Here is a 15,307-nt window from a genome sequence, read left to right on the forward strand (position 1 = left end):
TTGTTCCTTTTGTATTTAGGAATGACTGGTATGTGTCAGCCAAAGACAGAGATACTTTGAAAGTGTAATTTCTGCAGTCCTTAGATGATACATATCAGGCATGGTAACAACACTTTTACTAACTGCAACCACAGCCTGATGTCAACGTGTTTGTCAGTGAATGACAAGCAAGCTGGGTGTGACTGCCTTGGCATGGATAGTTAGAACACAGCGCATAGTCATCTGAAGTAACAGCAAAACGGAAACTGCTTTACAGGAGTCAGTTGTGGGTTGTTTCGTTCCTGAGGTGTAATTTTGATATGTCCTTGCTGTGTGTGTGTGTGTCAGTAAATAGGAAGGGCTAGAGGCACGTTACGGGTGAGATGGAGGTGATGAGGGTGGATGGGATGGGTCAGTCCTGTGTTGAAATAGTTGTTTGACTTGCAAAGCAGGCCTATGTGCTCTCGGACTGGGCATTGAGAGAAGGCCCTAACCCTGGAAGTTGAACACCCGGGACACGGATAGCTGCCGCGTTGCTCTGTGCTGGGTTGCGGGCCTTGTCACCCACAGGCATGAATTAGTGATAAGGAATGTTTCGAGCTATGAGGAGGTGTCGGGATCAGGTTTGTTGCGCTGTTTCCTCTTTCTCAGTGCACTTTGCGGGGTTATTCTGGGACAGGTGGCTCCTGCATGCCGAGTATTCCCTCCATGCTTCGCTGGCACTTAATTGCATTTGTGTGTGTATGTGTGTGTTTTATCTCCCCTCAGCTCAGCGTCTTTACCCCACAAAGCCGTGACCCGGGGTCAGCTATATGCACAGGATAACGCGATACGCAAGCTTGCAGCAAAGCCTGGACTAGTGCAGGTGCTGTGGATCTGTGTTAGAGAAAAGCAGGTTGACTCGGGTCTGGATGGGCTGACAGAGATCTATTTCCACCTGTGAAGGGCGTGACCGGTAGGCATGCGGTTGCCCTTTGTCTTGATCTTTCTTCCATCTCACTCTGCTCTCTCTTCCTCTCTCCCTTCTGTGCCATCTCTCTTTGCCCTCGCCTCCCTCCCGTCAGCATATTCAGATGAGGGCTTGGATAATAAAATTTGCTCATGCCATGTCTGACAGTCCGCTTTCATCTGAGCTTTGTGAAACGCAGTGGCAGTGTTTGCAGAGGCTTTGTGGTCAATTGCCTATCAACACTTAATGAGTTAAGGGAGATGTACAGTATGGAGCAAGAAACGGTGGAGCTGTTAAACAGTTTACCATTAATCAAACAAAGTAGTACCCTTTAATATGACTTATCCTTTTCGTAACGAAAGCAATCATTGACCCATTTAGAGGATCATGATAAGTTTGAACAAATGTCTGCCTGCCTCCCTAGAGAGGTCTTTTTTTTATTTATTTATTTATTTTTTTTATACTCTCACCTGTGGGCAGAGCTGAAACGTCAGATCACAAGGTGTGGGGACAGATAGGCGTTGCTTTTTACAGGGGAGAACATAACCGGTAGGAAAGAGGAGAGGCAGCCAGGTTAGGCAGGTTTGATAGTGGCGTGTAGCATTCAAACATACCAGGAGGGCTGATCTGAAGAATTTCATGTCAATGCCTCACTCGTGTAGAGACCAACACACTCAATGCCTCACCCCCTGCTGGGTCTCCCTGGCAGATGGAGAAGGGGTGGGGGGTTGGATGTGCTGGATGTCCTATGTCCTATATGTGTGTTTTATGTGTGTTTTGTGCGTTATTGATGTCTCCATGATGTTACTGTACGTGTGTGTGTGTGTGTGTGTGTGTGTGTGTGTGTGTGTGTGTGTGTGTGTGTGTGTGTGTGTGTGTGTGTGTGTGTGTGTGTGTGTGTGTGTGTGTGTGTGTGTGTGTGTGTGTTCATAGAGAAATCGAGGATGGCTTGTTCTGCTGAAACCCCCCTCCCACTGCGCAGGCTTCAGTCGATCATTTTAATCTCCCCCCCACACGTGAGCGAGGGGACAGTCTTTCCTGAAACTTGGCACACAGTACAGGGTGGGGTAACCAGCTCAGACCGGATTGACAACCTCCCTTTTTAATACTGTTCCCTCGCAGCTTGTTGCGTGTCCTCTTCCTCCTCCTGTGGAGTTTTTCCACAGGGTCTGCTCTGGCAGCCCCCCTCCCTCCCTCCCCCCTGCCCCTTTTCCTCCACCTCCCCAGCTCTCTACTGACAGTGAACAAGCTGCACAGTCCAGATCCCAGCATGCTCTCTGATCCCCACTGCCCTCTGCCTATCTGTCCTCTACGACCTCTTGGTTTCTTGCACGAGTGCACACACACACACACACGCACACGTAAATGTAGGCGTGTATATACAAGTAAACGGCCACCTGCGCACATATACAGTTCATATTCACGTTTTCATTTTAAAACGATAACCATCTCGTCCTCACAAGCATTACAGCACCATTTCAGATCTCTGTCCATACTAACACACCTGAAAGCGCATATCGCAGACCGTTCACGTACAATTGGCATGTGCGTGCCGTTAAGGCTGATAAGCCGCTGGACACGGGAATTGTCGCAAAATGAATAATGGCTTGCCTCTTGCACACGAGGCAGTAGTAGCATTATAAAATGCCGAATTTTAACTGCAACAACAGCTGCTAGCATCAACGGCAAGGCCAGAAACGGCTGTAATTCGTTATCCATGTTGAATTCAGTCATTCAAGTCAAGGCTGATGTTTTCTTGTCTTGCAGAAAAGGGTCACATGATAAGGGCATGACCAATCAGGGAAGGACACGTTGGGACTGATGAGACCCAGTCAGGGAGTGAACGTGGGTGTCTGCGTCATTGTTTCCAAAGGTTTCCGTTTCTGCCGGCTTAGACTAGAACGCAAACTGAAATGGGGTCAGCAGCATTCCAAACCTCTCCATTTGTAGGGGCTCTGAAACGCCGCTGTAGTGTGGATGCGAGGCATAAATGTAGCAAAGGATATGCGTTTTATTACGAATACATAGTAGTGTGGATGTAGCCTTAGTCATTCAACTACTTATGATGTTTAAACAGGCAAAATGCCTAGCCAAATGCATTCAAAATTGTTGTGAGCTACCATTTATTCAACAGAAACTCATGGATTGAAAATTGTCACACTTGTGCTATTGTAGTAAATACACCTGTTGTGCCAGTAGATTTGCTTTAAAATCAGTTGCAGTGTTACTGTGTGGCTTCTCTCCAGTTACTTGGGACACACCCCCTAACGGCTCTGGAGTCCAGTGAAAAGGAGTGCAGTGTTTGAGTTGGCTGTTTTTGCTCCTATATCATTTGAGCTACTCCTCACAAAAAAGATTATTTACAGCGTTCAACATATGTGGCAAATGTAAAGCCTTCACTGTGAAGTTCAGTTTCAGGTCAGAGCTCAAAATGATTTTCCTCCTCTTTGGGTATAACAATCACATCATGGTGAAGGATTTTGATATGATGGCTTGGGTATTAAAACACATATTTTAATGAAACTGTCAATATGTTGATGAGAAAAATCAGTAGAGAAACGTTGGCATTGCCAAGATACTTAATGAATAAAGATGACGTGTAGAGTGAATCTTTTTAGATTTGATTTAGAGACTGACAAAGTCAGTACACAGTTTACTTGAGTGAATGTCATGAGCATACAGTATAGGATAGAGAAAAATAATATCAATACATCACCGATTTTAAAATGGGGTCATTTTAGGTTGCAGGCCAAATATTAGTATTCACCAACCACCTTTTATACTGCATACAGTTACATACAGCAGTATTAAATTGTTATAGCAGAGTCGCATTGTCGTTGCGGTTTGTTTGCCAGAGGTTTCCATGATTTTTAAGACAGATTTTTGACATTAAATCATTTTGCAGTCTTTTATTTTTTTCTGAGCTGTGACATCTTGCTTAGAAAGCTCATCCATCAAAATGCTGATTACCAAACCTGTTTTATGGCTGATAATACTTAATTGGCACGCAATCTGATATTAATCAGAAACTTTATTGATCCCCAGGGGGAAATTGGGTTATGTTACAGTTGCTCCCATTCTAGAATAGAAATATATGTATATATAAACATAGAGAAATTATTAAAAAAATAGAAATAAGTATGTAAAAATGTGTGCATCATACATTATATAACAATATAGAGAAAAAATGGAAATAAATGTGTGTATACTAACGATATATAACAGTGTAAACAATAATTAATGGTGTCAAAATAGTCTTAGTTTAAATGTACAGTATAAAAGCAGTATTGCACAGTTGAATTATTATGACCCAACTGTGTAGCTGTTGCTAAGAAACGCCTGTCTCTATCTGTGCATTTTACCCGCGTATGTTGTGGACTGTGCACTAATCTCTTGTGATAGATATAACTGCATGACAATGCATCCTACTAACTAACTTGGTATCTTCATGGTTCTTAAATTAGGACTTCTCCGTTCGTACCTCCATAAGGCCCTCTTTGTATATGTTATCAGAGGGGCCCCTCGTTTAGAACTATAGAATATGACTTAATAAGGATATGAGGAGGTAGTATCATGAGAACTGCAGGATCTTAAGACCAGGATGGATAAGTGGGCTATGTACTTTAGTTGAAGAGACTGTATTTCCATACACTGTTCTGCCTCCCAGACTTGACAATATAATCTTAAGTTTGGACTCATGTGGGTTCAGTGTTCTTTGTCTTTAGAATCGTCACAATTGAAGTAAACCTTACACTCGTACTAAGATTTGAAATTCCAACTGTGTCCTCCATTAACCTTTTTGTATGTACTGGATTGTGCTCTTAAGCATTCCAGTATATATTTCTGACTGTGGTGAATCAATGAATCAATATACCTCTCTCTTTCTACATAAAGAATGTCATGAGCTGATCTATTATTTCCTGTTTGTCTCTCCCCTCCATCCCATCCCTCTATCCAACTCTTCTCCCCTCAGACAGGCAGACGGACAGACGGCAGGACGGATACACGGGTGGGGGCTGTGCTAGGCGGCTCGGCGGCAGGCTGGTGGAAGATGTCGTCAGGAGCCGGTGGGAGGGGTGGCAGGCGGCTCAGGGGGACAGCAAGCAGCGGTGGTGGAGGAGGGAGAGGAGGGGCAGGAGAGGCAGAGGAAGGCCCAGTGGGGATCCCTTTCCCTGAGCACAGCGCAGACATCCTGGGCAGCCTGAACAAGCAGCGGCTCAGCGGCCTGCTGTGCGATGTGCTCCTGGTTACGCAGGACCGGGAGTTCCCAGCTCACCGCTCCGTCCTGGCGTCATGCAGCTCCTACTTCCACAAGCTCTTCACTTCAGGGGCCGCCGCTGACCAACAGAACATCTACAACATCGACTTTGTGTCGGCAGATGCTCTGGGATCGTTGCTGGACTTTGCCTACACAGCTACATTGACAGTCAGTCACAGCAGTGTGGCTGATATCCTTGCTGCTGCACGCCTCCTGGAAATCCCACCTGTCCAGGACGTCTGTACACACCTGCTGGACACCAAAGTGCTCTCCCTGCCGGTACAAGACCATTATAGAACTACAAATGACGTGTTAAAGCCAAATTTAAGCTTTGAGTTGAGATTTGATCTGCTCTGCCTTAATGAGTTAATGACACCATAAGCAACCCATTGTAAGTGTTGTAAATGAATGTATAGCAAAGCACAGACCATGCAGTTCATGGGGGAGTAGGTGTGTTTTGGAACTGGAATAACTCATTAAAAATGTAGTTCTTCTGCTTCAGCCACTTGGGGAATTAGGTGTCTGGTGGTCATCATACCACCCCCTTCATTAAATAGTCAGCATAGTCAAGCTTACATCATGGCCTTTATCAGTCCCTCTCACCACACACACCCACAGCCTTTGGGTTCAGCACTCATTCTGAGCCAATAGCGTGTGTGGAAGGACAGAATGCTATTTCGCCAACTACAGACGCAGCATATCGCAGCTACACTTCAGCATGATCAAGTGTAGCTGTGATATGCACATGCATGTGCTCATGGGTATAATGAACCCCTGGGTGTGCATCCAGGATAGTGATCTGCCTATGCTGATAGGCCTTACAGATGTAGGTCTTTCTCGTCAGGCTTCACCTTAACAGATGTGCTTTATAGAAAGTGATTCCTTTTTTTAATATATTTCTTTATTTTGACATTACTGCTGTACTCCTGTCTTTCTCTATATCTTCCCCTTTCTTTTTTTTGTGCAAACTTTCACGGACACTAAATATTTCCTGCACTAACTCTCTTTGTTCCCCGTCATGTTTCACTAGACGGGCAGTGAGCAAAGAGATGAAGATGAAGATGAGGAGGGGAAGGGCAGAGGAGGCAGGGAGCAGGGGAACCGAGTGCGGGCCAAGGAATACCTGGAGTACTTCCAGAGAGGGGCGCACTGGAGCAGCAGCTGCAGCACGCCAGAGCTCAGGGACCTGCCCACACACCTGCACTTTAACCACGGGAATGGGGGGGGGCCCAGCAACGGGACTCCTGCTGGCCCTGGTGAGTACTACTCCCCCCTGGCCCTCGCCTTGGCTCAGGCCCCCACACTGGAGCCAGAGGAAGAGGAAGAGGATGAAGAGGAAGATGAGGACGGGGAGGCGATGCAGGGGAACGGAGCAAGTCTGGGGTCGTCTTACTACCCTCCATCCCAAAATGGGCACTTCTACCTCCCCCCTGAGTCTAGGCGGGGGCAGCAGACAGAGGTGGAGGATGGAAGTAGAGAGGCGAGGGAGAGGGGTTCTGCCAGTGCCCTCCTGCAGCAAATGATGGACTCCATCGAGAGGCAGAAGGAGCGTGAAACAACCGGGGAGGAACAGGGCGACGGGGATGACCCCGACATGGAATTTTACTTGAATTATTTTAACAGCACGCAGCATGAGGACCCAGCCTCTGCCGCCATGACGCAGGGAGTGCCGCCGCTCTGGTTATCACGGGGCAGAACGGGCCAAGACAGAGTAGGAGAAGGAGGAAGAGAGAGGGGGGGGGGAGAGAGAGGCAGCGGGGTCGGAGGAGGTGGAGGCGAGAGGAAGATGCGCTCCAAGGCCTTCCAGAAATGCCCCATATGTTCCAAGGTCATTCAAGGAGCAGGCAAGCTACCCCGCCACATCCGAACGCACACGGGAGAGAAACCTTATGAATGCGCCATCTGCAAAGTGCGCTTTACCAGGTAAGCCCAATTAATGAAGTGACTACCCCATGTCACATGTACTAATAGTCTTGGACTTGGCACCGTTGACAAATTGTCCGCCAGTGGGAAACACCACGAAGCCAGGGGTATTAGCACTAACCAACTTAGCTTTGCATTAGGGAGGCACAGCAGTTTGTGAATCTAATGAATGTTTACCTTGATCATGGACTGAGTATCCCTAACCAGGTCTTTTCAATGTCACATTGTAACCAAATGTTAATCAAAATGGCATGTGGAATATTCCAGCCCTGAGAGAGGGGGTCAAATGGTTATAAATGTCTGTTTTATTGTGACGGCCTTCATAGCAAAGTCCTGGAATTTTAACATAGGGATCCTATAAAAGGCTGTGCCATGGTAGTGTTATCTAGTGGAGGGCTGCTATAAAGTGCTGTGTTCTGATACAGAGGGGGGATTACAGGCCCTGGATGGTGCTCTATGTGCTCCAATGCAGTAATTTGAACTTTTGATCTCTGGTTATGTTGATTATTGCCCACGGCAGAGTAGTTACACCACCTCTCTCTCTCTCTCTCTCTCTCTCTCTCTCTCTCTCTCTCTCTCTCTCTCTTCCTCCTTTACCTCTCTAATGAAATCTGCCATGTGCCGAGCCGATAAATGTGGCTAGTCTACAGCAGGGGACTTGAGTGCACATGGTTTCCCTGTATTTAGGAGTCCTGCATTTTCCTTGAAATCATTCCTTTTAATTAATTAATCAGTGGACTTGTGCTGGAAATAGATGGCTAGAAATACCCAGAACCTCTGCTGGCATGGCAGGTAGGGAAGACCAATCAGAATTTGCCTTCTAGCTAAATTCGACCGGCAGTGGGAAGGGGGTATTGTAATCTTAATCCTGTTTGATCAGGGTTAAGAGTGTGCCTCGCACGGTAATAAATCACTCCTGTCCTTTAAATAATTCACCTCTGTCAGTGTGCCACTTTTTTTCAAGGCTTCGGCCTGTGTGTATGTGTGTGTGTGCGTGCGTGCATGTGTGCGTTTCTCTTACATGTTTCTTTTGTTCATTTTTATATTTTGGGGCGCAGGTACAGACCTGTAAGTGGTGCTGTGGGTTTATTTATTTGCTTGTATGACAGTTAATCCACTTACATGGCGTGTGTGTGCGTGCATGTGTGTGTTCAAATTGAGTTGTCTTAACTACGCTTGTTTGTTTAGGAGCCCTCTGCCCTTAGTGGAGAAGGGTTAGGCGATTAAAGAGCTTGGGAGCTAGAGACATAGTAAGGGCTAAAGGGGGGAGGGAGGGACAAGAGTCAGATGAAGGCCAAGGCATCCTGATAAAGTTTAGTAGGTGGCGGGGGTGGACCATTGCAACATGATAAATGTTCCAGGGTGTTATGAGATGACTTTAGGTTTAGAGAGGTCTAGCCATAGTTTTGGTCTGGTGTGACAACTGCTCTTGTACAAAATGCAATCAATTGCTTGTGGGGATAGAACTAGGCGGCAAAATTGATGCCCATTTACAGACTCATCTATATTTCAGTACTACTCAAATATAAATGTCAAGTTTTCAAAATGATTTTGGAATTGTTCAGCTGCAGAGAACATTGAAGTCCTTAATTTCTGTTCACAAAGCACATGCTTTTCTGGAATGTGTCAATTGTTATGGTTTCTTCCTCAAAGAAAAGTTAACAGAAATCGTAAAAATGCCAACTGACAGAGTGAACATTGAGCTTCCGCGTCAGTCCACAGTTGTGCTCTTGTGTGCAATTACACAGATAAAGATGTAAAGTTTATGGCTTCTCCTCAGTTGGCCTGGCTGCCCTCACAGAATAATCCCACTGGAAGAGATCCAAAGGATGGCTGTTTAATAGGAAATAAAACCATCGGAAGCATATTAAGCTGACCACAAATGAGAACTAATAATATATTTTGAGTTAATTATATATTTGTACGTGATATACCCTGATTAGTAACTGAGGCTGAAAAGAGAACCTGAAGCTGGCTGTGTGTACTGAGTGTATTCAGATAGCTGGTCCTCTAGTGCTTTTGAATTCTTTGTCTGTGTATTCTGATGTGATCTGATGTTTACTTTGTCTTTCTTCCAGGCAGGACAAGCTCAAGGTTCATATGCGGAAGCATACAGGAGAGAAGCCTTACCTGTGTACGCAATGTGGAGCCGCCTTTGCTCACAACTACGACCTGAAGAACCACATGCGCGTACACACCGGCCTGCGCCCCTATCAGTGCTCAAGCTGCTTTAAGACTTTCGTGCGCTCGGATCACCTGCACCGCCACCTCAAGAAGGACGGCTGCAACGGCATCCCCTCTCGTCGAGGCCGAAAGCCTCGGGTGCGAGAGCCAGGGCTCCTTGATGCCCCCCTGGGTCTGCTGAGCCCAAGCTCCGACACAGGCCCTGGGCCTCGTACCATCAGGGGCCGGCGGCGATCGGAGGCATCCTCCGCAGCAGAGGTTGAGGGGGCTGCTGGAGCCCGTGCACACAGTCCTCAACTGCAGGACTTGGCAGGGGAGGCGGGGCCCTGAGACTGCAGCGGCGACAAGGACACTGCTGGACACCATAGTCACTCTGCACCGCCTGTGAGACAGGCCAGTGAACAGAGAGGAGAAAAAAACACGCAAAGGCAAACTTTAAAAAACAACAACAACTAACTATTCCTCTATAAACCAAATCAGGGTGTCACAAAAAATCTAATCTTTATATTTCTTTCTCCTTTTACTTTAGGAAATGGAGTAGACTTGCAAGCACTTGAGTCGGTTTATCTGTTAAAGAGCAAAGAACGCTTCAAATCATGCACCCATGACGTCCACTTTCTGGGCCATTTCTTTCTTTATAATAATAGGGGTTTTATACATTGGCATATGTGCGTAGGCAAATGTATGATAGATACAAAAAAAAAAAAAAAACTATGCAGTTGATTTAGATTTTTATTGGTTTTGTCCTCACAGCCTTCAAAGCTCTAAGCAAGGTGTCTATCAAGCACCTTCTGGCTGCTGTACGGGTGAAGCGAGGACAAATCCTCCCAGTGAAAACAACTCTTTTTCTATTCTTTTGCAGTTCTGAAATGTACAGTTACCATAGAAACAACATTGCCACAAAATGGCATATGCAAGGAAAAACTCACCACAATTTTGATGCAACAGTTTTTTCTCTCTAAATGTTCCAGAAAGAATCAGACAAGGGTTTGATTGAAGTGTTACTTACTCTATAAAAATGCGTTTTAAGAATCTATGGTTTGTCTTATTGCAAAACAAATTCATGTTGAGTCAAATCCACTTTAATGGGGGCTCTTCAGTTGCAGGACTAGGGAATACGAGGGGTGGAGGGTTTGTGTTTTTAAAGCACTACCACCGTCAATGTATCTGTTGGCTCGACTACTTTGCCTCTTATCCCTCAGAACCCTGCAATTTCAGCATTTCTGTTTTCCCTTTAGATTTTGTCTTAATTGTTTGTCGTTCCTTTTTGTTGACTGCTTCGGGTACTTGACACTTTATAATTGTATACATGTATATACAGCAGGTGGTGATATTGACATTAGTCCCCTCTTAATGCTGAGGTGTACTTACCAATCCTCTTAGGCTTGATGTCATATTTCTCACAGAGTGAAGCTTGTGGGTGGGCGAAATAAACCTGTATGAATGTCTGATGGGGAAAAAAAAAAACCCATTGAGTCACCCATTTGCCCTAAACTTAACTTAAGTTTAGGGTTTAACTTAACTTGATTTGTATAGTTCCTGCCCAAAGGATGAGAAGGTTGAATGAATGAATGTGCTTAACTTTGTGCAGTTTTTCGGAATCTGTCCTTGTGTGACAAGGCGCGGGTAGCATTTAACCAACCGCAGGTTAAAGGAATGGCAGGGATCCCGAGTGAGAGAATGACAAAGAGTACGAAGAAGAGATAGATGAGCACCTTTTTTTTCCCTATGTTTGCACAGCTTTACTAAAGATATCCAACAGAGCGAGAGAGAGAGGTTATATTTAAAGGAAGTGGGCTGGTGTTGGGGAGGGAGTGAGTGGAGGTTTATGTATCATGCTTATTCCAATCTTTTTTGCCCTAGGGACCACACAACCATGAGGCAACCTGTATGATGAAGAGAGCAATAAATACCTGTCCAAGTTGGGAGGCCAAATAGGAGCGCAGCTGCAGCTGGTTGATGGGGGAGGGGAACAAGGGAAGGGGAGGGGGATCTCACAATGTCTGTTGCATTCCAAAAAATAATCTCCCCCAGCTCAGCCACGTTTCCAGGCAGGAGGGGATCAAATCAGGCCTTTTCTCTCCCTCTCTCTCCCTCTGTATTCCTCTAATGCCCCCGAACTAGCCTAGAGGGGATATTATTATATTAGAGCCTGGTGTTACTGTGGGTAGGATGCCTGGTGCTGGCAGTTTAGTTTGCGAGTGTGTTTATATGTACGTGTGTTTGTGTACATGTGTGTGCGTGGCAGCCAGGGTCGCTCTGGCCACATCATCAGTGTGTGAGTCAGCCACAGCCTGTTCAAACATGCACCCTGAGCTGCCAGCCCCAATGCACTTTCTCTGTCTCTCACACACACACAGACACACGCACACACACTCTGCTCACTGGGCCCAGGTATCCTGTAGAGAATGGGAAAGCACCAGATCTGACATATCTGTTTGAATATTGCAAGTGACTCCATACATCTGGATTTGTTAGTCTTAAAATACCCAAGTTTTGTTATTGTGATCCAAATCCAATGTTATTTTTTCAAAATAGCACATTGAGCTTTTGAGTCAAGAGAACATGTGTGTCACAGCCACCCTGTAATTTCTGCAGTAGTGCTATAGTTCATCTATCAGTCCTTTTTGCACCTTGATTGGAAAGAGGCAGGTTATGAATGCACTTTGTTACTGAGGAGGGCACTTTTGTCAAGAAAAACGGGTACTTTCAAACAAACTTCTGTCCATGGTGGTGAAGTTGAGCTCCTCCACTGGTTTGGTTCAGGTTTTGACGACCAAGCTGCCAAAAAAAAACAATCTAAAAGATCCCTAAAAGAGACGCCGGGTGGGTTTCCGATACAACCGTTGAGTTTTGTGACCTTTTAAAAGACTAAATCAATCCATGTAGCTGATCGCACTTGAAGTTAGTTGATGCTGAAATCTAGCAGAGTTGTCTGTTAAGTCTTAATGTAAAGGAAGCGGCTAGAAGAAGGAGGCAGACAAAGAAGAAAGGGCGCTGGGTGTGTGTGTGTGTGCATGCATGCATTTTCTTTTCGTGCATGTGCACAAGCATGTGTTGCAGGCTGGAGGGTCTCAGGACAAGCTTGGATAAACAAACTTTGTGTCTGCCCCATCTGTTCACCAGCTACTCTCATAACTACACGTGTTCTCCGAGGAGCCACAGTGAAAATAGGTCCACTGTACCACAGAAGCAAAAATACCATATTGTAAAACAACTCATTGGACAGTTGCTTGTTTACTTCACGGCTCTCTTGGTGCAGATTTGCATACCTTTTTGTTTACCCTTGTTGGTGATTGTCAGGGGTTGGCTACGTCTTCATAGTTTTAGTTTCTTTTTTTGCTTCTCCGTTATGATGAAGATGGGGTTTATTAATTCGCAGTTTGACTCCCACAGGCTGACCAATGCAGGCCGGGTGTGTGATTTTCATGTAGTGTACTTCATGTACTTGGTATGGACCGCTTAAATCACTTTTGTGTTGATGTGGCAGGATGTCAGACCTGTTTGCCATCTTAAACACTGTTTCTTTGGACCTTAATATTTCCCCGCAAGTCTTACGTTGTTTTGTAGATTAACCAAAGCTTTTGCCCTCGATCTTAGTCTACTGTAGACTAGAGATATTGAAAGTATGTCTATAATTTATCCCGACTGGGACTCCCAGATTTAGCCACACACAGATGCCCTCCTCTTGAATAGATATGCAGAAATGTGTGTGAAATCATACAGCTATTTACTTGAGTTTGCTTTCTCTTGCTCTTTGTATCCTTGTGGACAATAGAATCAGAGGTTTAAGGATGTATGGTTTATTTCTGTCTGTCTACACTTGTTTTCTTAAAATAACTTGTTGTGCTACATTTTTTTTTCTAACAATTTTACACGGCTGTGTGTGTATGTGTGCGTGTGTGTGGGTTGGGGTCATGGTTTTGGGTTGCTGTGCCAGGAGGGTGGGGTAAATGGGTGCTTGGGTGGGGTTATGGATATAAAGCCTGATAGCACTGGAAATGGTGCTTTAGCTGAGAGAGCAAAAGTTTGCACTAATGTTAAATGTCCTTGTCCTGCTTATGGGAGAAGGGCAGGCGACCTCAGAAAGGCCTGCGAGTTTCCATGAGCACAGAGCAGTGTGGTTAATCAATGGTCTCTTAAAGAGTCCATCCAACCCATCCGTAGAAATAATCATGTACAGTATATTAAGAAATATACAGACGTCCAACAACAACAAATACCAAAGGAGAAGAAATGGCTTGCATTCAAGTCATTGGACATTTTAAGCTACCGAGTTGGATTAATAAGTTTTGTTGTTAAATCTGAAGGCTCTTGAAAAGAGAACTTTTGATGGACACTAGAAATGGTGTGATTACAGTTCTTCATATTAAGAAATATTCCAAATATACAACATTGAGGCACTTAGAAAGTTCAAAGCCTCACCGAAATCATTTGAAACCTTTTTGAGTTTGTCCTGGTCTGATGGCTGAGATGTACCGTGTGCAGGTGCCAGATAGATTAAATCCAGTTCTTTTTTCAATTTTACAGATGGGATCTTATCAACATTTGTCTCATGTTCAGTCAACTGATGAATAATGAGAATGAAATATATTGGGTTTTGTTGAACACTGTTATTTTGATAATTGCTGAACTGGATGTTTTCAGTTTACTGTCCGAAAAAAAAAAAAAGATTGAATTGAAATGTAATTGAAGCAGACTGGGACTTTGTGGCCTTGTCTGAGCAGCACTAAGCTTGTTTGTTTTTTAATGTTTCCAGACAGTTGTATTGTGCAGTGTGGGGCTGAGGCTCCCTCCCACCAGGTTGACAATGCTAACATCAAGGGCCACAGTGTGGCAGGAACTGACAAAACTCACAACTTTTGTCTATTTTTTTTTTTTTTTTTTACCATAAGCACTTTTCTTCCCATATTTAAAAACCAAATTGTTAAAAGCTGATTGCTTGGTACTAAAATTGATCATTTAGTTGTTTAAGCTTTACTTGAATAAATATTTATTTTTTAATATATTTTATAATAATGTCTCTGTACTGGCCACTACTTCAGAGCTTTGTCTCTGTCAGCCTCTATGGCTCCACAACTGGTGCATCCCCAGCCTCAGCCCCAGACCAAGGTTGCTCTGACCCAGGCTACACTGAGACAGTCTCAGAACTTTATTGCAAGTGTTTTTCCAAATTGACCTTGATATGTTTTTTTTTTTTGTTTTTGTTTTTTTTGCCTATGCTGTTATCAAAGAGTTTTTGTGAATATCTGAGAAGGCCATAAAACAAAGACAACCAACAGCTATGATAACAATTATAACTGTAAATAATCAAGCGAAGCAGGACAGGATGACTGTTAATATTGAGATTCGTGGCGGCAGACAGGGGACTATTTGCTTTGCTTTGTCATTTTGCTGCACACCTGATTATTTTATTTTTTTTGCGTTTTAAAAAAAAAAATTTCCATCAGGCTCTTGATGCACAGCAAGCTGAGCACAGCATATGCAGTACGGCACTATGCGCAGCGTGGCTCTGGCACTTCCACAGACAGCCCTGGGTCCTTCAGAGAGGCAGGCTGGTGTCTGTTGGCTGCTCTCAGCCAAGTGGGGACAGTTTGCACTTGGAGTCTCTCTCAGTCTCTGGGGATACAAAGGTTGACATACAGGGAGGAGGATTAAATACGGGTGGTAGGGGAAAGCAGGATGCTGTTTTTTTTTTGTTTTTTTTTCTTTCAGGGATGAGGTTAGAAGCCCAGGTGATGGACTACTTGCTGAGCAATGGTTCCAGTGTCGGTCCTCTTTAGCTGGTAGGAATTGCATGGCCACAATATAATAATTTTAATACAAAGGAGTTCACCACAGATTTCACATTGGGGAATGGCAACAATGAGACTGTTGCTGATCTCTTTTGTCTCTATGTAAGTACTACTCAGGTGGAAAATACACTGCTATGCATTGGATTTCAGTGTCTGCTAAGTTTATGGTATGTCTAATCGCCCTCCAAGTTACTTCTCTGTATTTGGCTTTCTTGTTCA

The 15,307-nt window shown here is 44.6% G+C and overlaps 1 protein-coding gene across 1 annotated transcript; it reads left to right on the forward strand.

Annotated features, from left to right (window-relative positions):
• The first annotated feature begins 1,843 nt into the window (after nt 1-1,843).
• Nucleotides 1,844-14,174, forward strand: zbtb7a (zinc finger and BTB domain containing 7a). Its single transcript, XM_039810453.1, has 4 exons — nt 1,844-1,944; nt 4,902-5,465; nt 6,217-7,109; nt 9,188-14,174. The coding sequence occupies exons 1-4, from the start codon at nt 1,873-1,875 to the stop codon at nt 9,621-9,623; spliced, it is 1,965 nt and encodes a 654-aa protein (XP_039666387.1). The 5' UTR covers nt 1,844-1,872; the 3' UTR covers nt 9,624-14,174.
• Nucleotides 14,175-15,307: the final 1,133 nt, after the last annotated feature.

This window comes from Perca fluviatilis, chromosome 9 (assembly GCF_010015445.1).
Source record: "Perca fluviatilis chromosome 9, GENO_Pfluv_1.0, whole genome shotgun sequence".
Lineage (NCBI taxonomy): Eukaryota > Metazoa > Chordata > Actinopteri > Perciformes > Percidae > Perca > Perca fluviatilis.

Excerpts from the sequence above, each read along its gene's own strand:
- zbtb7a (XM_039810453.1), top strand. The coding sequence starts at position 1,873 with ATGGCTTGTTCTGCTGAAACCCCCCTCCCACTGCGCAGGCTTCAGTCG. Across the intron at positions 1,945-4,901 it reads TTTTAATCTCCCCCCCACAC|ACAGGCAGACGGACAGACGG; the intron begins GTGAGCGAGGGG and ends TTCTCCCCTCAG. Across the intron at positions 7,110-9,187 it reads TGCAAAGTGCGCTTTACCAG|GCAGGACAAGCTCAAGGTTC; the intron begins GTAAGCCCAATT and ends TCTTTCTTCCAG.